Genomic DNA, 24,849 nt, shown 5'->3' with positions numbered 1-24,849 from the left:
TGTCAACTTGACACAAGCTGGAGTTATCACAGAGAAAGGAGCCTCCCTTGAGGAAATGCCTCCATGAGATCCAGCTGTAGGCATTTTCTCAATTAGTGATTGAGGGTGGGAGGGCCCATTGTGGGTGGTGCCATCTCTGGGCTGGTAGTCTTGGGTTCTATAAGAAAACAAGCTGAGCAAGCCAGGGGAAGCAAGCCAGTAAAGAACATCCCTCTATGGCCCCTGCATCAGCTCCTGCTTCCTGACCTGCTTGAGTTCCAGTCCTGACTTCCTTTGGTGATGAACAACAGTATGTAAGTATAAGCTGAATAAACCCTTTCCTCCCCAACTGAAACCCTAAGACAGTGGGAGTGTTTGCCTACCATGTGTGGTGTCCTGGGCTTGCTATCCAGCTCACGTAAGCCAACGCTACCTGTAAAACAGTCCTAAAAAGAGGAGTAAGACAGGACACTCAGAGTCTTTCCAGTTCATCTGAAAGTCCATTTTCACCCTCCACCCCCATTTCAGTTGTTGGTTGACCCCTCCACCCAAAATAATGCATTTAATTGTCAGCATGTAGCTCAGCTGGTCAGCTGGCGGAACCTGCCTAGCATGTACGAAACCTGAATTCAACCCCAGGCCCCCACACGAAATCAGGCATGGTGGTGCGCACCTGGACCCTGAGCACTCAGGACAAAGCGGGAGGATGAGAGGTTCAACATCATCCCTGGCTAAATAGTGACTGAGAGGCCAGCTTGGGATTGCTGAGACCCTATCTTGAAAAATACGTGCTTTGTTCTGAATAACCCTGAGAGAAATTCTTTTCACCTGTACTCAGCCAAAGCTGGCAGGCAGATGCGTCAAAAGAGCTGATGGGATATATCCAGGATCCTTGTTTCTTTGAAATCTTCACCGAAGATCACTCCTTTTAAAAATACACATTGACAATAGCAAAATTAGCAAGAGAATACTGGAGCAAAAGCTGCCCTCCCAAGCAGGCCTCCCTTGTCGCTGGACCGCAGCAGTGTTCCGAAGGGGTCTCACCTGCTGACTCCTCCCTTTTCTCTCTGAGAAGTCATTGGTGGCTCATTCCTGTTGCCTCAATACTCAGTGTCCATGCCTCAGAGCTGCGACCCTGGTGAACACATCCCGATCACATGACAGCATTACCAATCTACCTGGCTGCAGTGCAGTTGCAGAAGAGACCAATGCCAAACTGATCAATGATGTCACAAGATCTCCCTGTGGCCTGGAGGTAGCTTCAAATGAAAGAATCCAAATGGACCAACTGGGGCCCAAGTAAATACCTCTGCTCCCATGTACCTGGAGCCCCTGGCTTACCCTGACAAACAAATGGGGCAGCAGGTGTGATATGTTAGAAAAAAACAGAGGTGAAGTGGCCAGTAGAGAATTACCAAGCCCAGGATGTGGTGTCCTACCCCAGAACTCAAGAGGTAGACACAGGAAAATCAGGAGTTCAAGGCCAGCTTCTGCTAGCCTGGGCTACAAATGGCAACATCTTAAAAATCACAAACAGGAAACAATCATTGTCATCATCATTGTTTCTACCCCTGGTCTCCTGGCAGCCATAGAGATCTCCCTGTACTATCTTTAAAATGGCGGCAAGCATTGGTCAAGAGTGAACAGGGAATTCTGCACTGTGAGGTTGCTTCAGAGCCTGAGGAATGTCCCGGCAGGCAGAGGAGGTAGAAGAAGCACTCCAGGCAAGGCGAGGGAGAGAGCTGAGAGCTTTACTCACCTTAAGGCTTTCATATGGCTTCAACACACTTTCATTTTTTCTGAGGCAGGGTTTCTCTGTGTAGCCCTATCTATCCTGGAACTCACTCTGTAGACCAGGCTAACCTCAAATTCAGAAATCCACCTGCCTCTGCCTCCCAAGTGCTGGGATCAAAGGCGTGCGCCACCACTGCCTGGCTTCAACATACTTTTAAATTATGAAAAGACAGATACACAAATGTATTACAGCATAAAGTAACACTCCGTTCACCGTTACAAAGTATCACCTTAGGAATGTGTGTGTGTGTGTGTGTGTGTGTGTGTGTGTGTGTGTGTATGTGTGTCCCTCCCTGGTGACACACTCTGAGCTACACCCTCAGCCCCACCTTTGCCTTTAGAACTCTCCAATCCTTCTGCCCAGTTGCCAGCACCCCCCCCCCCAATTCTCTTCTCACACTGAGAATGACACTTCGATCTGTATTGTTCTATTTTCCACAATAGTTGTACCCCACATCATGTGCCTTTAAGGAATGTATCCTTTAAGTTTGTGTGTGAGGGTTCTATGTGTTTATGAATGCAAGTGAGTGCAAAGGCTGAAGACTGCCTTTGAGTGCCTTCCTCAAATTCCTTTTGTCTTGTTTTCTTTCTTTTTTTTTTTTTTTTTTTTTTGGCTTTTTCGAGACAGGGTTTCTCTGTATAGCCCTGGCTGTCCTGGAACTCACTCTGTAGACCAAGCTGGCCTCGAACTCAGAAATCCACCTGCCTCTGCCTCCCAAGTGCTGGGATTAAAGGCGTGCGCCACCACCGCCCGGCTTCCTTTTGTCTTAATGTGTTATTTTGTAAGTTTGATTGGTTGTTTTTGAGAGGTGCTCATTGAACTAGAGCTCACCTATTGGCTACATTAGCTGCTTATTAAGCTGTTGTCTCCACCTTCCTGCCACTTCCAACTTCCTGTATGGTTTCTGGGGATCCAAACGCAGGTCCTCCTGCATATATGACAAGAACCCTACCCACTGAGCAGTCTCCCGAGTTTTGTATGCATGATTTAACTTTTTATGTTTTCAATTTGCTTTGTTCAACAAAACGTTAGTGAAACTCAGTCATGTTTGATTGCAACCATTATTTGTCCAACATTTCATTTTATGTTTTTGCAGAAATTATCCTTTCTGTCACCAATGGACATTTGAGTAGTTCCCAGTTATTCTGTATTATATGCATGATCACTATTAAGTGCTATCTTATAAGTGGCTAATGATGTGAAGATCATCTCTAGATGGATTATTATTATTATTATTATTATTATTATTATTATTATTATTATTACTTTAGTTCATTTGCTTTCGAGATAGGGTCCCACTATGCAGCCCAAACCGGCCTTGAACTTGAGAGCCTCCCTCCTCAGCCTCTAGAATACTGGTGTTATAGCTGTGCACAAACAAACCTGACTCCTAATGGATTACTGCTTTTTTTGCCTAAGATATTTTTTCTTTCGATTCTGTTTGACTAGTGTTGTATTTAAGGAACTTACATTTTAGCATCTATCTTGTGTCCAGTGTGCTTCCGTTTTTTTTTCATGGAGAACAATCTCATAAAGAAGGAGGGCTATTTGGGAGGAGTTAAGTGACTAGTAAATGGGGCAGTGGGGGTGGGTGGGTGGGTGAAAGGGATGAAGAGGGAGGGGGAGGAGGGGGAGGAGGGGAGGGGAGGGGAGGAGGTGGAGGAGGGAAGGGAAGAACGGGGAGGGAAGGGAACATATAAGGGCAGAGTGAAAAAAAAAAAACCAAAAACAAAACACAAATATAAAACCCAAAACTTCACGTCAACTTTAAACAGTAAAAACTACGATCACCTTCGCTATCCACTAATAAGTGTAGCGATTTTGAGCGTCTAAGTGATGCCGAGTTTTTATAGATCACAGTCAATTACTACGGTGCTTCCACATGCCCTCTGCCAGTCCCCACCTTTGATAGGGCCACCGACGCATGCACCATTTAGTGACATGTTAGCTGTGGCATGGAAGATTTGGGAAAGATATTTTTATCGTGTTTAGGCAGACTCCACTCAGCATAACACTGAAACCTGCCAAATACCTTTTTTAGCTTTCCCTGAAATAGTCGAGGCTTTTTACTGAGCTACTGCGGTGAGAACGTTGCCAGAATAGGTTTTTCATCGTCTCTGCGATGTATTAAGCCAATTAGCAATATAGCACAGAGCATTTCCTGTCTTTTCTCAAGGTCAACACGTGCCATGAAAAACAAGTTCCACGCTCAGTCACCCTCCATGGCACCCACGTCTCCCTGAGTCTTTTGCTCATAGCTGAGAATGTGGACAAGGCCAAGGGGATAGTAACTACTGACTGACAGCCTAAGGGTCAAAGATCCTTTTCCTGTGCTAATGACAGCCTCATGCAGAGTCCAGTGGCAGAGCATTAGACGGCTCTCCTAATCCCAGTCATTCCCTTGTGATTAGGATTATGATATAAAAAACTGCAGTTGGATGCCAGCTCTGCAGCCCCTGCCTGGTAAAGACTGCATCAGTTCAGGCAGGGTGAGAAGCAGCCAAGCAGCCAAGCTGGGAAAGGTTCCTGTCCCAGTGAGCTGCTGACCTGCCCATCTCGGGGGGCAGGAGAGGCTGACAGTGGGCAGATAAGAACCACCCGTCTGCTCTGCACGGGGTTTAGCTGCAGCCACTGTGGCATGGGAGAGCTGGTGCATGTGTGCGCTCATGTGTGTGTGCACAAGTGTACTGTAGCTGACCTTTGCTACTTGGTGAGTTCTTCTCCCTGTCCCTTACCCCGCCCTTTACCCCCTGTCACTAGAGAAAGAAGGATAGAAGGGAGAGACAGAGATAGAGATCTCTCAATCTAATTTCTTTCTTCTTGTTTCTTCTTTGTTTGTAGCTGGTGGTCTTTGCTACTTTGTGGGTTCTTTTTCTCACTCTTTATCCCCTCCACCTTTCATTTCACCTGCTATCACTGGATAGGAGATAAAGAACGATGATGGGGGGAAGGAAGGGAGGGAGAGACGAATCGAGGGAAGAACAGGGGGAGAGAGACCCTTGAATCTAACTTCTCTCTTCTTGTTTCTTCTTTGAGCACAACCACTAACAAAATGTAACCAACCACCTCACCTATTTGGGCTCTAGCATTTATACACCCGCTGAAAAATTCCCAGAATTTCAAATGTCACACAGTCGTAGAAACTATCTCCAGCTGACAAAACCATGCCTCGGCTGGAGCACAAGGCAAATCATAGTCAGCTGCCACAACACAGCCCAAACCCCCACACTTAGGATTAAAACAAAAACATACATATATAATAGTTCTATGCTTTTGGTTTTTGTTTGTTTGTTTGTTTGTTTGTTTGTTTTTTTAAAGAAACAAAAATTCCAGGATTCTCACTACACATGCAGTGTGTAGGGGGACAAAGCAGAAAGCATGGTGGCATCTGGAGATACCCAGTGGCCGGCCACACTGCTGACCACGCCCCTCTGTGTTCTCCTCTACTTTGACATTGTACTTGTACGTCTCTCTTGTTGCCTCTTCTCTCTCTCCACTATCTTACCTGATAGCTGTTTCATCTCCAAATTGCCAGCTGTCCGTGGCCAATGGCCTTTTGGGGAAGAGGGACAATGTGAGACGTCCCAGGCAAGCATAAGGCCTTGTGTGTGTCAGTCAGAACCTGAATGCCCACCCTGACCTTGCTCCTAAACTCCATTCTCAGAGTCCAGGGTGGGACTTGGCTGTTCTGAGTGGATGCTCAAAGGCCTTGAAAGCAGCCCAAGTCTGCCTGGCAAGCAGCAGTCCTTAATCATGCTTGTCTAGTAGAGACTTCTTTCTTAGACACACACATACACCTTTTGTGTTGCCAGGGACACAGTAAGGATCAGACATATGCTACCCCTGTGGGTTTTCCTTTTCTTTTCCTTTCTTTCCTTTCTTTCCTTTCCTTTCCTTTCCTTTCCTTTCCTTCCTTTCCTTTCCTTTCCTTTCCTTTCCTTTCCTTTCCTCTCCTCTCCTCTCCTCTCCTCTCCTCTCCTCTCCTCTCCTCTCCTCTCCTCTCCTCTCCTCTCCTCTCCTCTCCTTTCCTCCTCTCCTCTCCTCTCCTCTCCTCTCCTCTCCTCTCCTCTCCTCTCCTCTCCTCTCCTCTCCTCTCCTCTCCTCTCCTCCCCTCCCCTCCCCTCCCCTCCCCTCCCCTCCCCTCCCCTCCCCTCCCCTCCCCTCCCCTCCCCTCCCCTCCCCTCCCCTCTCCTCTCCTTTTCTTTTCTTTTCTTTTCTTTTCTTCTCTGATCAAGGCCTGTGAGTTTACTAAGAGTCTGTGCTTATATGGGGGAAGGTCCATTCCACCCCCACCCCACCCCCAGTCCATCCTTGGTGCTTTGTTGCCATGTTGCCATGCCTTCAGCACTTGGTCTCAGCAGGTAGCAGAATCTCAGGGCAGTTGACCCTTCAAAAGAAGCCAGCCAAGTCGCACAGCAGGTGGCCCCATCTCAGTGGCAACAATGTCTGTACTAGCCGAGCTTCAGGCTGGGGGAGGCTACAATTTTCTCCAGTGTGGTGTCACCTGAGTGTGGTCCCTTTCCTGGGCTGGGGCGGTGAAGCACAGCTTGATCAGCTCCTTTGTCTTGTCACCTACCCCTACCCAGAAGCAGGTCCTGATATGCCTAGCTCTGCCAAAGTTAAATTTCTCTGGGAGAGACTAGTCATGGGACTGGGTCATTTTGTGTTCTTGGAGTACAAAGGGCAATTTATGGGAGGAGAAAAGGAGGTGGTGACTGTGGGTTTTCTAATGGGAACACCTGTGTGCTTCCTTCCATAGGACTGGGCAGGGTGTTAGGACAAGGACAGGATGCTTCCGATGAGTGTGGCAAATGCAGGATGCTATAGAGCCTGCACCAGTGGGGTAGTAGCAGGGTGTCTCTAATACATGAGAGTTAAAGGCCAACCTGGGCTATAGGAGACAAAAAAAAAAGAGGTAAAATGGATTGTGTGGCTTGAAGAACAGACCTTCTTTTCTCATAGTCCTGACATCTGTGAGTCGGGGGCGGGGGTGGGGTGGGGTGGTCTGGGTATGGTGAGGACTTTGCTCCTGGTTTATATCTCCTCTTAGTGAAGAGGTTAACAGAGAGACGGCGAGCTCACCAGCATCTCTCCTTGTAAAGTCCCTCAGCCTATCACGGGGACCCATCCTTGTGACCTAATTACCTCCCAAGACCCTTCAACTCCCAACAGGGTCATAATAAGAATTAAGGCTTCAGGACATGAAGGAAGGTACCCTCGGTGGCAGAGTCGTTGACTGAGTGAATTGAAGCAAGGGTTTTTCAAGCTGAGGGGAGCCTGGGCAAAGGGCAAGGAGACCAGAGCAGCCTCTGCAGCTGGGGAGAGAAAAGCAGCTTAACACGGTAGGGATCTGAGGGCAGCTGCCAAGGCTGAGAGCTGAGGCTAGTGGGACCTGTGTGTCTCAAACTGTCCCACTGAGAGACCAACGGTTTTGGGTTCAGACTCCATCTTAGAAAACCTGACCTAAGGTTAAACTCAAATAAACTAAAAGGCTGGTACCTACCACCACTGTCCAGTCTACCCACACCCCAACAAGACTAGCATCTAGCTCCAGTTTCCAGGTTACTCCCCCCCCCAAGACCTGTGTCTCCAGGTTAGCCCCACACCCCCAAAAATCCAATGTCTAACACCAATCTCTAGGTTATTCCCCCAACAAATCTGCACCTCCAGGTTACAAGCCCACCCCTGCCTAACAACCACCAATCAGGAGGAAAACAAAAGTTAAGTTTATGGTTTGGTCACAATAGTCCCCCAATTAGATGCTTGCCAGACTAGAAACACTCACGCCTCGCTTGTCATTTCCTATAAAACCTTGTTCTGATGAGTGTTCAGGGCTTTTCTCCACCAGAACCTTCTTCTGTGGGTAGGTGGTGAGTTAGGCCCAAGCTCAAGCTTGTGAATAAAGACCCTTGTGTGATTGCATCAGATCAGCTCCTGATTGGTCTTTCGGGGCTCATGAACACTTCCTGGTACTACACCACAAGCTCATCAGGCTGTGGAATCCTGGGTCTTTCCCATCTAAAGAATCGATGTCCACAGGGAAGACCATGGAATCAGTCCTTTGTCGGTGACCAGAAAGTCCACACATATCCTGCTCAGCCCTAGATCTCCAGGCACTGGAAGGGCACATAGCAACCCATAACAACCCAGTCTCACTGTCTCTGCTCCTGCTGAAGAGAAGTTTTGATGCCCTGCCTTAAGCCCTGCTGTTGTGGCCAGCTGCCTCCCTTCTTTACCATGTGCCAAAGACAAGCCAGGGGAGCTGGGGAAAGACAGGCTTCCAGTCGGAAGCTCACTTAGTCTATGCACACAGACATGCCTCTCTCACCTTGTTTCTCCTGGACTAGACTCCAGAAAGGAAAGTAGAAGGAGAATCATCATCATCACCTCCTCCTCCTCTTCTTCTTCTTCTCCTTCTTCTCCTTCTTCTTCTTCTTCTTCTTCTTCTTCTTCTTCTTCTTCTTCTTCTTCTTCTTCTTCTTCCTCCTCCTCCTCCTCCTCCTCCTCCTCCTCCTCCTCCTCTTCCTCCTCCTCCTCCTCCTCCTCCTCCTCCTCCTCCTCCTCCTCCTCCTCTTCTTCTTCTTCTTTCTTTTAGTTTTTTAAGACAGGGTTTCTCTTGGGGCGGTGGTGGTGCACACCTTTAATCCCAGCACTCGGGAGGCAGAGGCAGGTGGATTTCTGAGTTCGAGGCCAGCCTGGTCTACAGAGTGAGTTCCAGGACAGCCAGGGCTATGCAGAGAAACCCTGTCTCGAAAAACCAAAAAAAAAAAAAAAAAAAAAAAAAAAAAAAAAAAAAAAAAAAAAAAAAAGACAGGGTTTCTCTGTATAGCCCTGGCTGTCCTGGAACTCACTTAGTAGACCAGGCTGGTCTTGAACTCACTGAGATCCGCCTGTCTCTGCCTCCTGAGAGCTGGACATTAAAGGTATGGGCCACCGTCTTCCAGCTAGGGCAATCTTTCTCATTCCTCTGTCAGATCCTCAGCCCTGAGGTTCAGAGCACAGTGGAGAACCTGGGAGGGAGGGGTCTACCTCATCCAAAGGCCCCTCAGAGAGTGGCTCCTCTATCTGCTCAAATGCCCTCGGGGCTATGTTCATTTTACCAGACACGCTCACACCTGTCTATGCTGTGTATACACTATTCTTTCTCAGATGCATTTCCCTCTGGCTGCCCTCTGCTCATTCGGAGCCCCGGTTTGCCAGTGACACCCTTTCCCACACAACACCTTCCCTTCATTCAGTTCTTCCTGCAAGCAATTTACACCTGACAAGTGCTAGACTGACCCGAAGCTCCAACAGAAGTGCATATCCTGTCTCCTCCTGCTTCACTATTGCTGGAAATTCCTCAGGCTCATAGTCGGCGGTGCTTCATTTTGTTCTCTAGTCCTGAGACAGCGGAGGAGTTCAACAAATATCTGTGGAAATAAGCTGAATTTAGATGAACGGAGAGGTCCCCTCGGAAACGGGGCTAGCATGAGAAAGCTTTGTTGGTTGTTGTTGTTGGTTTTTTTTTTTTAGACAGGTCTTGCTGTGTAGCCCTAACAGGCCTTGGTAATTGATTCATACAGCCCAGGCTCATCTCAAACTTGCAGCAATCCCTTTGCTGTGGTTCCTGAGTACTGGGATTGTAAACACGCGCTGCCATGCCCATGTGACAGAGATCATTTAACATAGCATTTTAAGAATTTGCTCTTTGGATCCTTGGGATCCGAAGCTACTCCTCTTCCAGCCCAAACAAACCTAATGAGTAAACCAAAGGTGACTGTTTGCATCTTAGTGGCCTGAAGGGGTGGGGGAGGGGAAAGGCAGGGTTCACCTTCACTGAAACGTTCAGAAATCTACCTTGCAGGTCATTAACTTCCTCAGGAGCAAGGGGCCAGGAGCCCTGGAGAATTACCCGTGGAAGTCTGAGTTATTAGAAGAAGCAAAGCAGACCACCGGGGAGCCAGATAGATAGAGATCTTATCTACCGATAGAGATGGGACTGGGTTCACACTCTAGCTACGCCAGCTGCGTGGCCGGGAGGAAGCCAAAGTCTCTTGTACCCCAGATTTCCACACCACCAAGGTGGAGGCACACTATTCCCTTTTGTCAAGATTTAAGAGAGCCTATGAAGTGCCTTAGTTTTGTAGGTTCCTATAGGGTGCAGCAACTATACCCCTGCCTGTGGAAGACAGGAAGGAGACTAGCTTGTGTTCAGGATTCACCTTGGACATCAGAAATGAGGTGAGACAGCTAGGACCACCTGACAGCACATTTGGGGTATTACAAAGAGCAGCCAGTGCTCCTAACCGCTGAGCCATCTCTCCTGCCCCGATGAGAGGTTTTATCATCTGGGTTTTGGAGACAGGTCTCCCATTTGCAAGGTTGGTCATGACTTTTCCTCTTTCTGAGGATGAGCTGAACTTGTGTCCTTCCTATTTTTGTTTTGTTTTGTGTGTTTGAGACAGTGTTTCCCTTTATAGCCTTGGCTGTCCCTGAACTCACAGAAATCTGCCTGCCTCTGCCTCCCAAATGCCAGGATTAAAGGTGTGAACAACCACCAGCTGGCTACCTCTTAGGTACTGTGACCAAGTGTGAACACACTACCACACCCAGCTATTCGGTGCTAGGGATCAAACCCAAACCCAGTGCTTCATGCTTGCTACGAAAACACGCTGCCAACTGAGCTACATCCCAACCTGATTTGAGGAGTTTGGATCATTTCTTTTTGACAGGGTCTCACTGTGTAATACTGGCTGGCCTGGCTCATCATGTAGACCAGGCTGCCCAGACTAACATCTTAAAAGATCCACCTGCCTCAGCCTTCCAAGTGCTTAAATTAAAAGGCATGAATCACCACCTGACTTGAAGGTTTTTTGTTTTTTAAGATTTTTATTTTTATTTGTGTGTATGCCATGTGTGTGAAGGTACCCCTGGAAGTCAGAAGGGGGCATCAGACTCCCTGAAGCTGGAGTAAGAAGCCCAGCCAACTCCAACACACACACACACACACACACACACACACACACACACACACACACACACACATACACACACATACACACATATACACACACAAACACACATACACACACAAACACACATACAAACACACACACATACACACACAAACACACATACACACACACACACACACACACACACACACACACACACACACACATGAGTGCTGGGAACCCAACTCCAGTCCCCTGCAAGAGCAGCAGCAGGTGCTCTTACTGAGGCATCTTTCTAACCCCTCGATCTGAATTTTCAAAAACGAAATATTTCATGTTCTGCTGCAGACGCCAACCACCACACTCAATATCGTGTCCGTCGGGGGTTCTTGAAGACCTGCCATTTACCAGCTTTGTTCCGATTGGTCACCTCATTTGTACAAAGGGACAATAGTTCTGAATCTTGAGGTTGCAGCAAGAGGCAGCCACTCTAGGGACTGAGTTGTCAGTGTATGGTGATCGATCAGCACTAAACCAGAGCAGAAAGTGCCTTGTGGAGGAACTTACTCTGCGAACATGGCAGGAAGACGCTTCAGACCCTGCTCCACAGAGCCGTGAGCCTTGAACCTGCTCACTTACACAGGGTTTGCCCAGGATAAACCCCTTGGTTCCTAAACCGGTCCTGGGCCAATCTACTGTCAGTTTCCCAGGGTGCGGCTCAGACCAGATTGCCTGCCTCGGTGTTCCCTCCCCCATCCAGCTCCCTTAAAGGGAGATAGACATCCTTTCTGTTTCCATGGGACTCGGTTTGAACCCAGGGCCTCTTGCACAATAGGCAAATTCTCTACACCCATCCCTACATCCTCAGCCCATTTCTCCCCTTTTCCTTTTGAGAACATGTCTCACTAAATTGCCTAGGCTGGCCTCGAACTTGCAGCAGGATCCTCCTGCTTTAATCTCTGAACAACTGGGACTACAGGATTACACCCGCACAAGGGGTAGAACTGCCCTCTCTCTCCTGTGCTCTGCTAGGACCTTAGCTTTGTGCATCCTTTCCAGTAGCTACACCGGCCATCTAGCAGCACAAAAGATTAAGTAAGTGAAACTTGTTGGCCAAAGAAAGAAGAGAGACCACTTTCTCTTTTCAGAGACGTCTGAAATGTCCTGGTTCTTCTTACTGTTCCTTTGGGGGTAGGGGAATAGTCAAAATGGGTTTGGACATTGGAGAGACTTAGTCACCTCCTGGTTAGAAAGAGGAAGCTCCATGGATTTGGGCACAATTGCCAGCCATTTGGTGGCTCCTTCACGGAGGCCTGTACCCAGGTCTGTTCGGGAATCCTCCACTGCCCCAGAAGCGGTCCCTTCCCCAAGCAGCTGGCAATGCAGGCCCAGCTCTTGGTGGCTCCGGATGAGCAGTCAACGCCAGCTTACCCCAAGGCCTCAACGAACCTTGAATGATCTTGACCTAAGAGGGCGCCCAAGGGTGATGGGGCGGCCCTGCGGAGAAGCCCACCGACCCATCCCGAAACGTTCTCCACACAAAGTCCGGTCCTCAGCTTCTCGCTCCAGCGGAGCCGGTGGAGTCGGCTGAAGCTTGTCGCCTTTTGCGCTCCGGCTGCGCCCCCGAGTCACCCGGGCGCCCCTCCGCTTTCGCGCCCGTGTCCCCGGGGAGGGAGCTGATCGGCGCCCGGGACAACGGCCCCGTGGCAGCCAGTGAGCCCCAAATTCAGGGCGCATCCTCCGGCCGTCTAGGCGGCCCTGGCTCCAGGAGTGGAGCGGAGCCGAGGAGGCTCTGGGCTCCCGGCGTGCGCCCGGGTCGAGTGGCCACGACCCTGGGAGGCCGCGGGAGGCTGGGGGGTGGGGACAGGCCGAGGTCGCGGCTCCTCCAGCCCCTTCCGCCGCCCCTCCTCTCGCCTTCCTCGCCCTCTCTTCCCAGGCCGGCCCGCGAGGCCGCTGGCTGGGCCTTTCACCTTCAAGCAAAGCTATGAAGTAGCGGTCGCTACGGCTCCAGGCGCCCAGCGGGGCCAGGGGCGCCGCGCACTCCTGCCAGCCCGGCCTCGCCTCGTGGGACCCGGGGCGGGACACGCTCCGGGGACGAGGCCTGCGGGCCACACTCCCGTCCGCCCGCCCGAATTCAGGGCGAGTCCGGCCCGGGACTCTGCAGCGGCCCCGGACGGGGAGAGTGGGGCAGGGCCTCGCCTCTCCGAGGGATGGAGGGGATGGAGGCGGCGGCCAAGCCCGCGCGCCGCTCTCAGTGAGTACCGAGAGGACCCGGGCGGGGTGGCGGGGCACACCCGGGGACACCCGACCTCCGGCCGCCGCAGAGCTGGAAGGGTCGTGGAGGCTCGCCCTTCCTGTCCATTTTCATTCCAGGTTTTTTTCTGAGTTAGAGCATCGGTGCTAGGAGTTACGACATCTTCCAGGAAGGTCGTCCGGAGGCCTTCAGTCCCGACTGTCTCATTCCTTAAGGTCTGCGGACAAGTCTAGAGCGAAGCTCCAGGGTTGACCCATCAATTTTTCTAAAAGCTCACATTACAACCTGGGCTTCTGGATTGGATCTCAGAGAAGAGGTAGCTGAGCCACAAAGAGAAACCTAGTACATTTTCGATCAGTGATTCTCAGTCTTAATGCTGCGACCCTTTAGTACAGTTTAAGTTTATCATGTGGTGATCTCCAACCATAAAATTATTTTCGTTGCTACTTAATGACCGTAATCTTGCTACTGTTACGAATCATAATGTGAATATCTGATATGCAGTATATCTGATATGCGACCCCGTGATGCCAAGAACCGCTGCTCCAGATGATCTAGTAGAGAAAATGACTTCTACTATCCCTAAACTTCACAGATTTACTGCTGTGAAATTCTGTGTTATATATGTATCTTGCTTCATAAAATATGTATATTCTGAAAAACATGTTAATTTAATAATTATAATGAATTACTTTAAGAGACTTACCTTTAAGAACATCTTATGGTGGATCCCTATTGTGAGAAGGGAATAATTAACCTCTAATATATACTCTATGCCCAAATTCTTACACGCTGAGAGTTTACTTCCTATGGGACACAGGTAGACTAGGGTGACTTCTGAGTGTTCTGAGTAGTCACTAAGACACAGTAGCTTATACAGGGAGTAAAACAGTTGTCACGTCATTCTCTGTAAAGCTATTGGAATCAGCCAGGCCACCAAGGGGCCGTATAATTCTAGTGAGTCTTGGGACCTCTGCGGACTCAGGTCTTACCTGAGAACAAGGGGTGCGGTTAAAGGCTCACTGTTCTCGGAGAGTCCTGGCTTGGAATGGAAAGGTTCTGGTTACAAGCTTGTCTCCCCCAGGGCATCTACGTGATGTAATTTCTCTATGCCTCAGTTCTCCATCTGTTAAAAATAATATTTTTATTTATATATTATATAATAAATAAATATCTTTATTTATATAAAATAACATTCTATCACAGACATAATATAAATATATTATTTTAGAGAGTGTTGACATGTTTGAAAAGCCTTTGCTTGACATAGAGCAGATAGCTTATCGTTTGTGACTGTCACTATTACTTCTTTCGAGTACAGCTTGACTCTAGTCTAACACTTTTTCACTAGGGTTGGCATGAAGCTGGCAGGCAGCGACACATTCTATTACAGGGACAGGTCCGTCATCCACAAGGAAGAGTACTGACCATTAGCCAACACTGCCATTCTCCTCTGGGGCCTCCTTTAGCCCAGGGTTGGGGAATTACACTGCTTTTCACCATGGTTCACATTTTGCATTGGATTGTTTGAGGCCTTGTTTTGCTCACCCTAAAAATGGGAATAGAAAAACTGGCATTATTTCCTTCCTCGGGGTTTACTGCCCATGCTCCAGTAACCACCCTCCCCAGTCTCCTCCCTGCCCTCTAAAGAGCATGCCAGGAGAAAATAAGCTTGCTGGTAACCTGTTTGTTCTGTCCTGTGACTTGTCCTTTTCAATGTGTGTCCACGTTATATAGAGGACACCAGCTCTTCTTGAGGTATGCCACTTGAAAAGGGGTCCATATCAGGGCACTGTGGAGATCAAGCAGGTTACTGGGGCGTCCAGGGTCAGGGTCTGAGCTTCTCTTTTTTCCTGCAGAGCATCCAGGCCAGGGAGCACAACAAGCCCCACGCAAGTGACTCCAGCCATGGCCAGAGATGGCGCTGAGCAGCCAGACAGTGGACCTCTCCCGAGACCTTCACCCTGCCCCCAGGAAGACCGAGCATCTAACCTGATGCCCCCCAAGCCTCCCAGGACATGGGGGCTGCAGCTCCAAGGTCCTTCTGTGCTGGAGTCCAAGGTAAAGGCCTTGAAGGAGAAAATGACAGCAGGAAAACAAGGGACAGATCCCCGTCCCACTTCCTATGAGCGTCCATCCCCTACAAAATCCAAATGCCACCAAGTCAAGACTGGAGTAGCCTGGAGCCTACCAGATGCCCTGGTGGTCCCCCATGCTCAGAACCCTAATGATGGACATCTGGCCAGACATGTTAATGAGAAGAAACCTGCCAGGAACAGTGGATCCAAGCCATCTACCCCTGAGAGCTGGAATGAACAAAGCCCGTGGTCTCCAGAAGCAGTGTGGATGCCGGCTGATCATGAGGAGGACCCAGTAGCAGGGTCTGGCTCTTTACAAGAAAGTCCCAACAATCGAGTTTCTGCAGTCCAGCCACAGCGGCCTGGTCCCTGTAAAACCACCCCCTTGAGCAGCCAGAAGAAGAGAAGACAATACCCGCTCGGAGATGGGATAGTCACAAAGGAAGATCTGGACAGCACAACCCTAACCTCTAAGGAGGATTTGATCCCTAGAACAGACCAGCCAGAGACATTCTGGAGAGCTCAGGGCCTGGAGGCTCTGGGCTCTGTGGCAAATGCTTTGTCCCTGTCTGACAGGGTAGAGAGGAACCGCCTCCTGTTGCAGGAGATACTGAAGGTTTCCAGACAGAGTCCTCCCAAAGCAGGGAGCCCAGACTGGACATCCTGGGACCGAGATGCATCAGGTGAGCCTTATTTTACTGCCTGAGTTGGAGCAAATAGGACATGGGGGAGGGAGGGTGGAAAGATGGCACAATAATGTCACCCACCCAATCACTGTCTGGATGTAAGGTCTTTTATAATGCTTATGCAGCCCTAACTGCCTCCAACCCTGTGGCCCTCCAGGTCAGTGGGAGGCTATTCTTTGTGCTTAGGGACAGAGGCTATGAGACTCTTCACTGAGCCTTGTGGCTCTTTGCAGAGTAGCCTCTTGTACTCCCTCTAACGATGCTGCCCCGTGCCATCCCCAGCGTGGGAAGTGGGCTAGCACACAGAAGCACATCCCCAAAGAGCCTGAGCATCCTGCTGCCCGCGATGAGCGCTCAGACTCTGGAAGACATCCTTTCTGGAGTTTCATTACCTGAGGGCATGTGTGGACCCTCTTAACCAATCCAAGTTCACTCACAGTCTGACAGCCTGTGACTCCACTTCTCAGACCAGAGCTTTCTAATCCCATCACACTGCAGATTAGATTTTCGTGTGTGGATCTGGGGAATGTAGGCATTCGGCCCACAGAGGGGGTAGAGCATCTCCTCTGTGCTCACCAGTTGGTGGCTCTGCCCTGATCTCTGCTTCTGCTCTGGGCCCTAGAGCGACCAGCGGGAGACGTGGACTGGGACTCGGGCACCCCCCAGCAGGACTCAGGTCAGAGCAGGTAAGGGTTCTTCCTTACCACCATCCCTCCATTTTCTATACACCAGAGCAGTAGGAAACCTTGATAAGGCCAGAAGAGACAGAGGCAAGCCTTCACCAGGAGATAGTGGCCACTGCCAACCATCATTCTCGAGGCCCTGTAGAAGGTACCAGCTGCTGGCTACCTGTCACCTGGGCCAAACCACTGGGTGGCAGAGGTCTGCAGCAAACCTTCCAATTACCTGCTCAGTGTCCTGGAGGCCATTTTCTCTGCCTAGGCTTCTACCTCTTCTACCATAGGGGTATTGTGAAGCTAATGGGCTTGGGTGTGAAACTCCTCAGGGATGGTACAGGAACCCAGCACTTTAACTCCACCTGTTCTTTTCCTAATCAGAGGCGTGTGCAGGGCTCAGGGCCAAGGATTTGCCTTCCAGCCTCTCAGTGGGACCCACAGACTGTTTTCTAGCCCCTTCACTTCTGTTCTGAGTGTGGTGGGCGAGGTGAGCAGTGTCCTAAGTCTGGACGAGTGGGATCTGAGATGTGGTGGGGGCCACATGGGGGCTCACTCAGAAGCTGGCCTTTGCCTTTGGCAGCCTTAAGCCTTGGCTGGGATGTTGGCACATGAGGCTGAGAGAGGCCTTGGGTCTGGGAGTGGTGCCCTTTTCCACAGCTGCGCATGACATCAGTCTGGGAAGGTCTGATGTCTGCCCACAGTAGTCAGCTTTGTCCCTTCTCCCTGTGTATCTCACTAAGATTGACCCACCCTTCCCAAAGCACGGGTAAGACCTCTGCAACAGAACACATCTTACAATGACTCAAAATGACGTATAAACTGCAGAAACGCCATTTTTGCGGTACAGGAGGCTGGGAATCCAAGAGCGAGAAGACAGAAGATCCAGTGTCTGGTGAGGGCCTGCTTCCTCATAGATGGCACATTCTTACTGTGTCCTCACAGCGTAGAAAGGGACAAAAACATTTCCTGGTGGTCCTTTTATCAGGGTGGCAGTTTATCCCCATGTTCTGATCCCATCCCACTGGGGGTTAGAGTTCACCATACAAGATTTGGGAAACAGCCTGCTTTAGCAAAATGAGGGTGCCCAGAATCAGGGTTGTGCTCAGCTTGGAAAGATAGATGCCTGGCTTGTCTCTTCTTCTGCCTTCCTGGCTGCTGTCTTCAGCTTCTGACCGCATCCTCATCTGATCCCACCTCTGTGGTGCTCAGTGGTATTCTGCTCCTTCTGTGTTCTCTCTACCTGCAGCCCCCTGAGAGAGCCTTGCAAAGGCTCCTGGGTGCTGTGGAGACAGCCCCCCCCCACCCCCGCAGCTGCCTCGCTCTCCCAGCCTCAGCCCCCAGCCTACTCCAGTGCCTTCACAGGGAAGCACAGCTGCTGGGGTTTTGCTCAGAGTCCTTGTAGAAAGAAGGCAAGCCCCTGGCCTGCTCTGAGATAATGAGCAACAAAACCTGGTTCTCTTAAAGGAGCCGCTCAATCGGGGATAGGGAGAGACTCCCACCCATGCCTGTGAGGCTATTCAGAACTCTCAGGACTAGACTCCTGACAGTTTAACCTGACAGGCCATCTGTAGCCTTGGGTTCTACGTCAGAATTCAAGCATGAGGGTCCGATGTGACCCAAGTGGGAGGCTGCGGCAATGGGGCACATGTGTCATGGCTGCCTGGGGTACACAGTGAAACCTTGTCTGGAAAAGAAACAGACAGACAGATCTTGGATGTGGCATGTATACATGTATATTGTATGTTTCACAGATATATTTGTGTGTGTGTGTGTGTGTGTGTGTGTGTGTACATATGATGAATCAGTGTATGTGTCTGAGGGGAGATATAGAGAAGGAAGGACCAATATTAAGATTATGTTCAAAGAATAATAAAGTATCCCCCTAGAGTGCCTGGCATATAGAGCCACAGGCATGAAGGTCAAGTCCTTGCTAGGTAGACACTTAGGCTGAAGGGCCAGGGAACACAACTGGTTCAAGGAAAACTCCAGCCCTGCTGTGATGTGTAGATACAATGCAGGGCTGCCCTCTGAGTGAGATGGGCTTACTGATGCTACAGCTACAGAGTCTTGGCTTCCCTTGGCTCATGCCCTAGGAGTGCCACTGAGCACTCGGGTCCTGGGCTGAGAGCCTGTACTAAGGGATGGAGGACCCGAGGCAGAGGAGTGCTCTGCTCTTGTAGCTGATGGTCTCAGTGGCCACCCATCAGTACCTGCCATGCCTCATTCTTTGAGTACTGTAAGCTCTCTCAGGGCTTGAAGAGCAAAAGGTTCTGTTTCCTGTTCAGTCAGATTTAGAATCTGAATAACTCACATTAAAATCACAGAGCCGTGACAGCCAGGCTAACCCACGTGCTCTTTGTTACTGTTCTTTAAGGTGACCAGGCAAGTTCACGTTGATCACAGAGCCCAGTGCTTGAGTCTGCAGTGTCTGGGCCAGCCTGTTACAAGGTAGCCTTGAGGTGAGCCACCTAAAGACTCAGGACCTCAGATCCTGCAGGAGACCTTTGTCCCCTTACCCCAAGGGTTGTTCTCTAGCACGCATTGGCTAAGACACTAGTGGCCTGTTGGAAGAGCAGGCTGGCATCTGCCATTTCCATCCCCTGCCTGTGTGCCGGGTGCTGTGTAAGTGCTGTTTGTACATCTCACTTTGTGGACAGGTCTCAGCCATTGTTCTTGCTTCGAGGACAGAGAGCACTCTAGGGGAGGCCAAGTCTTGGAGTCAGGACTTGCACTCGGGTCCCAGGCTTATGCTCTGACTGCTATGGGACACTGCCTTGAGCTACCCTTTTCATACCTCCACAGGTCATCCCTTGGATAAGCAACCCCTCGGGCTGGGGATCTGGGGCCTTCTATGTCCTGCAGATCGATCTGTTCTCTGCTGTGGGAAGTGAGAGACGCATGAGTCAGCTTGTGTGTCTGTGCTTTCAAATGGAATCACCTGCTTTGTTCTCATGGCTCTGCCCGCCGGCCCCGCCGGCCACCACTGCCACCAATGCCATTACGGGCGTCTTTCTCCTTGAGTTCCTGGAGGCAGGAGCTGTGCCTTTTTAGAACAGGTGCTCATAGCGTGTCTGGCTAAGGCAGGCAGGAAAGAGCTGACTGAGGGCTCTCCGACAGCTGGAGCCTGTGAGGGCTTGCAAGGGTCTGGGTGGAAACAGAAGGAACATTCCAGATGGGTGAGGGAGGCTGCAGCAATGCTTCATCTGAGGTGGGGTGTGTGGTGATCCGTGGAGGGGAGCTGCCCGGGGAGAGCCTGGAACTGAGATCTCATTTGGATGCAGAGGCATTCAACAGTCTCCTTCCTGTTCCCGCTGCCTCCTCCTACACAAAAGGATGATCTTATCTGCTGGAAATTGACTGGTGTGAGTCCTGTGGGCCAAGCAGCTTCGAGGAGCCCAGAAAGAGGCCATCTTGAGCCAGCCACTGGCCATTTTTTGTATCTTTTGAGCCTAGAGTGACAGGGATTTGGTTCCCTAGCCTAGAGGATGAGTCATTGGGCATTTTGGGGTCACAGCGGTCAACGAGGAGTGCCCAGGGCAAGATGTCACTGGAGAGGTTGTACCCCATGTTGCTGGCTTATCCCCCCTCCCACCATCGCCCTTATCTTGTACTGTGCAGATACAGAGACAAAGAAAGCTCTGCACTTGCAGTCCCAAGATGCTCAAAGGAAAAAGGACAAAACAGCCAAGCCGTGCATCAAGCCTCTAAATGCTGTAAATGCTTCACCGTTTCCGTGGCGTCCAGGACTCTGCTCCCTGGGTTGATCCCACACAAAGCCAGTGCTTTGGAAGGCTCCGGTGCTTGGTCCCTTGCTGCGCTTGTCACCACACCCACAGCCACTCCACACACCGAATCCTTTCGTGCCTCAGCCCTGAGCTGGGAGGAGCTCACTGAAGTTAACATCTTCAAGGTGGGAGGGAGCTAAGCTGACCTCCAGAAAAGTCCCTTCTGGGAGTGTCTCAGACATCTGCCACACCAGCTGTCTGTGTGCCCGTACTGAGCCCATGCCATGCTGACCTGGCCATGTTCTGGGCCTCAGTGGGGAATGTGTTATCATTCTTCGGGAACATGGACAGAGCTGGTCTGCCCTCTCTGTGGAGAGAAGGGCATTGGCCTTCCTCTGCTCCCCATCAGCAGCCTCCTGTCCCCTGTGCAGTGGAAGTCACCTTTTCCACAGAGCTCATCAGAGGCTTTTGAAAGTCTGGAACAAACCCTGTAGGCCCTCTCAAGCTGCACACTGACGTCACTTCTAAACAGGCCTTCTCTTTGCCAGCAGCAGTGTAGCCTCGTTGGCAGGTGACCTTACCCCCCCTCCCACCATTGCCCTTATCCTGCACCATGTAGATACAGAGACAAAGAAAGCTGTGCACTTGCAGTCCCGAAGTAAGAGGGAGAGAGAAGGGGCGGGGGTAACACTAGGACTAATAACAGTTTGTGGAATCTTACTGTGTTTGGAGGGACAGTTTCTCTTAACAGCTGAGCCCTATGAGCCTATGAGGAAACTGAGGCTTAGCCCTGAAGGCACTCACTGGGTGATACTTCTGGGAAGGGATGGTCCAGGAGTGGGGATTCCTTGAAGCCCACTGTAACCCATTTCGTTAGGTTTCATTCTGTGGGTGTCCTATGGACTCAAGAACGGTGCACCTTCACAAACCACTCTCCTTCCTCCCTCCCTCAGACAGCAATAGTAACGATCTCTGTCCTCGACTGTCAAAGCTTTAATATAAACAAATGAACGCCAAGCAAAGGCTTTAGAGCCCTCTGCCTGCTGCATACTCTCCCTTCCCTGGCTGCATCCTGGAGATTGCCAGGTCTGCTGTCTCCAGTCCTTATTCCTTGATTTGTGCTCCTGAGATGAAGGGGTTAACTCCAGACTTGCTGGAGTTTATCATTGTAATCCAGGATTATGATGGCTACAGAGAAGCTTCTCTCTCTCTCTTTCTCTCTCTCTCCCTCTCTCTCTCCCCACCCCCTTGGTTTCCCTGGCTGTGAGAAAGGGCTCTCCTAACCTGCCTCACTGGAGGGGTGCTAAAGTCACTGCTAAACTTGTCCCTACTCCAAAAACTTGGCCTAGAGCACAGGGCAGACAGAGATCACAGGCTTCCTTTGTCCTCAGGATGCAGGTGGTGTGAGGGTCAGAGGCAAGGGCCTGGACACCCCCATGGACCTCTAGCTTCTTCCCAGTAAGTAGTTCTTTGGGTGGCCATTCCACAAGAGCCAGTCCTGTGGTCCAAATAGCCCCTAGGTGGGAGCCCCAGGACCCCCACCCCACCATAGCCTGCCTGGCCAAAGACCCAGACTCACAGGGTAGCAGTGTGAGCCCTCTCTCTCCTAAAAGCTCATGCTTACAGGTGGGAAACTGCTAGCCTGGAGGAAAAGTATGTGGCTGCCTTATTCCCACACCCCTCCCCAGTGGCTACCGAAACCAGGCTTTAGGATGCTGATAAATGCTGCTTGCTTGTAGGTGGTATTACCCATGCCTGCCTTTGCACTGCCTGGCTTTGCCAGGACATTTCCAAAGGAATTGGAAGAACTGGATTGTGGGTTTTAGTTCATGCTAAGAAAGGTTGGCTCTGGGGCTCTGGTGCCCCTCTCTCTTTAGTCCAGGGTCAGATTAGGGCCTTCCTTCCTCAGTTGGGAGAGTTCGAAGCTATCTTTATGGAGTGGTGGGCAACCTCTGGTGTGGTGTTAGGAGGTGAGCGATAGCAGGAACAGATCTGGCATCCCACAGTGCTGTGCCGGCTTGCTACACACACACACACACACACACACACACACACACACACACAGAGAGAGAGAGAGAGAGAGAGAGAGAGAGAGAGAGAGAGAGAGAGAGAGAGAGAGAGAGAGAGAGAGAGAGTCTGTGAGTGAGGCTACCCTGTGAGTCTGGGTCTTTGGCCAGGCAGGCTATGGTGGGGTGGGGGTCCTGGGGCTCCCACCTAGGGGCTATTTGGACCACAGGACTGGCTCTTGTGGAATGGCCACCCAAAGAACTACTTACTGGGAAGAAGCTAGAGGTCCATGGGGGTGTCCAGGCCCTTGCCTCTGACCCTCACACCACCTGCATCCTGAGGACAAAGGAAGCCTGTGATCTCTGAGAGAGAGAGAGAGAGAGAGAACCACCTCCAGGGTGCACCATGATGTGTCCTTGCTTTGCTGACCTTGGCTGCAGTCTGTGAAGGTGGCTGCCACTCCACCCCACCCCCACCCCCCCTCCGCTTGGCAAGCTGCTGCATAGATGCCTCCAGGCAGCCAGAAAGCCTGCCTTTCTAATCAGTGGAGAAACTAGCTTTGTCTGCCAGACTAAAGCAGGGCGGTTGATGGAGGGGGAGGGATGTGGACAGCTGTTCCAAAAAGGAAAGAGTGAAGCTAGAAATGGCTCAGAAACCTGGGGGCAAAGCTGATCTTGGCGGCAGCAGCAACATCTGGCCAGCTGCCGAGGGGCCCTCCTGCCTGCCCACCAGGCCTTGTGACAAATGCCCTCCGACAGTCGCAGAAGCCCAGCTGTCACTGGAAGAGACTGTGAGCTTGTCGGCTGGAAGCCAGAGGCCCACCGCTGCAGGGGCACCTCTGTGCATGGTAACCTCATTATCTCTGCTGTTGGAACTGGAGCCCTCGGGAGCACAGCTGCTCTCAGCTGTGGTTTGGGGAGCTGCCTGCTTTGGAAGCCATGTCAGGGGAGCCTTTCCTGCCAATGGAGGCCTCGTGGGGCAGCGGGCCTGGAGAAGTACGCTTGCATCACTGTGGTGAAGCTTTCCTTCCGAAGCCCTGCCAGAGCTCAGGGCACAGATGGCGCTTTTATGCTAGCAGCCTTTCTCCTCTGGCCCAAAGCAGCGTTCAAAACACACGACAAGAAGAAAACAAAAAACCGTCATCTGCACAGAGCCAGTTCAAGGATGTCCCAAGAAGCCCTTGTCCTGTGTCCACTCCTGTCCTGAGAGTCCCTAGCACCTTCCTGAGATCAGGGTGTGGCATGAGGAGGGATTTGGGGGTACGCCAGGTGCGAGATGTAAGTTCTCTTTCTGGGGAGTCTCCCTATGAGCAGAGTCAGCCATATGTGACAGTGTGGATGCTGGAGTTACATCAAAGCCTGTCTGACCTCAGCCATAGACATCCTTGCCCATACTGGCACTCACAGAGGAAGAGGATGTGGAACGGGCTGGGGAGCGATGGGGTTGGCTGTTGTCTGCATCACTGCACAGCTCTCTATTGATGTTCGACCTTGAGCAATGTGTCCACATTCCTCTCCAACCCAGACACCCTCATCTGTCAAGCGCAGGGGACACCTGCCCTCGTCCAGCCTGGCTGTGAAGAGCGAACGCTGCAGAGAAAGCCATCTTGTCATGGGGAAGTGTGGGCTGTCCTTACTTCCATAAGCCAGGTGTCACTGTCCGGGATACAGGTTTGGAACGAGGTGCCTGTTATTTCTACAGCTGTGGACTGACCAGGGAGGCAATGCATCTGGTTAGTAGTTCGGCACCAGAAGACCCTTATTATGATGAAAGTCAAGCCATATGCTGGCTTGGTTTGAGTCCAGTTTAATTTCTCTCCACCCTGACTCTATGAGGCCTGAATTGACTCTGGATTGAGACTATGACAAGAAAACACCAGGATTTATAAGACATTATCCCCCAAAGGACTGTAACGGGCAGTGACTTGGCCCTGTGTCTGAGATGGGACCAGGAGACAGCACCGTGAGGGCTCTAGTGGGTGCCTGTGTAGGTGCTGCGAGACAGAAGGAGTCAGGGAGGCCATGCGTGGGAAGACCATCTGTCTGGGCACAGGCCCAGATGCATCACCTCAGGACCTTCTCTTTCCTTCTTCCTCAAAGCTCCTGCTTCTGCCCAGGGAGGAAAAACAGAAAAGTTAGACTCTCATGCGGGTTTTCCAGCGCCTCCCTCCCCCCCCCTAGCAGATGTCCAAGGTTAAGTTTTCTCCTGTCTGAGCTCAGGGTGTTTCCCAGGCCTCGGGGGTGTGTGGGGTGGGGCGAGAAGACAGTGGGGGAGAAGGGAGCCTGTGTATGAGTTAGAGGAGAAAGGCTGACCGTAGAAGGCTTTCCCTGGCAGAGCTGCAGCCTGATACCATTAAAGCCGTCTAAGCTGTGTTGTTTGCTTTTAATCCCCCACTGTCCATCCCGGCCTGTGCTCCCCTGCAGGACCTTTGTTCCCAAGCTGGAGCCTACACTGAGTGCCAGGCATGAGGAAGCCAAGAATCTGCTTCGGCGTGCTCGCATGAAGGCCAAGACCCAACCGCTCCGAGCCAGCCATGATATCGTGCCCACCATTGCTCAGGGCTGCCGGTGAGTGGGGAGTAGGCTGGCCTGGGAGGGCTTGTGGCAGGGAAACATCAGTAGCACAAATAGCTGAAATATGGCCAAAATGCCTCTGTTCTTCAGTGTGTGTGTGCGTGTGCGTGTGCGTGTGTGTGTGTGCGTGTGCGTGTGT

General features: G+C 51.0%; 1 protein-coding gene and 1 long non-coding RNA gene across 12 annotated transcripts in view; one reads left to right on the top strand and one right to left on the bottom strand.

Annotated features, from left to right (window-relative positions):
- Positions 1-298: 298 nt before the first annotated feature.
- Positions 299-14,021, bottom strand: Gm31102. 2 transcript variants are annotated; one of them, XR_878641.3, is made up of 4 exons: positions 13,671-14,021; positions 1,024-1,114; positions 808-904; positions 299-425 (listed from the first exon to the last, which is right to left on the bottom strand). It is a non-coding gene; the product is annotated as a predicted gene, 31102 (long non-coding RNA). The 2 variants fall into 2 exon arrangements; XR_387500.4 differs by lacking the exon at positions 13,671-14,021 and adding an exon at positions 9,056-11,471.
- Positions 11,511-24,849, top strand: part of BC034090 (cDNA sequence BC034090) — a 33,169-nt gene continuing 19,830 nt past the window's right edge. For 5 of the 10 annotated variants that reach the window (XR_003954294.1, XR_387502.4, XR_878643.3 and 2 more), the window contains exons 1-4: positions 11,511-12,964; positions 14,824-15,725; positions 16,351-16,414; positions 24,561-24,704. Coding sequence is in view for 6 of the 10 variants with exons in the window: in XM_006530031.4 (XP_006530094.1) it covers positions 12,921-12,964; positions 14,824-15,725; positions 16,351-16,414; positions 24,561-24,704 (1,154 nt within the window). In the remaining 4 variants the exon portion in view is untranslated. The other 5 variants (NM_001370865.1, XM_148974.12, XM_030252447.1 and 2 more) reach the window with 5 other exon arrangements.

This window comes from Mus musculus, chromosome 1, assembly GCF_000001635.26.
Source record: "Mus musculus strain C57BL/6J chromosome 1, GRCm38.p6 C57BL/6J".
Taxonomy (NCBI): domain Eukaryota; kingdom Metazoa; phylum Chordata; class Mammalia; order Rodentia; family Muridae; genus Mus; species Mus musculus.
Note: the sequence above shows the minus strand (reverse complement) of the source record. Positions and strands in the feature narration are given on the sequence as shown.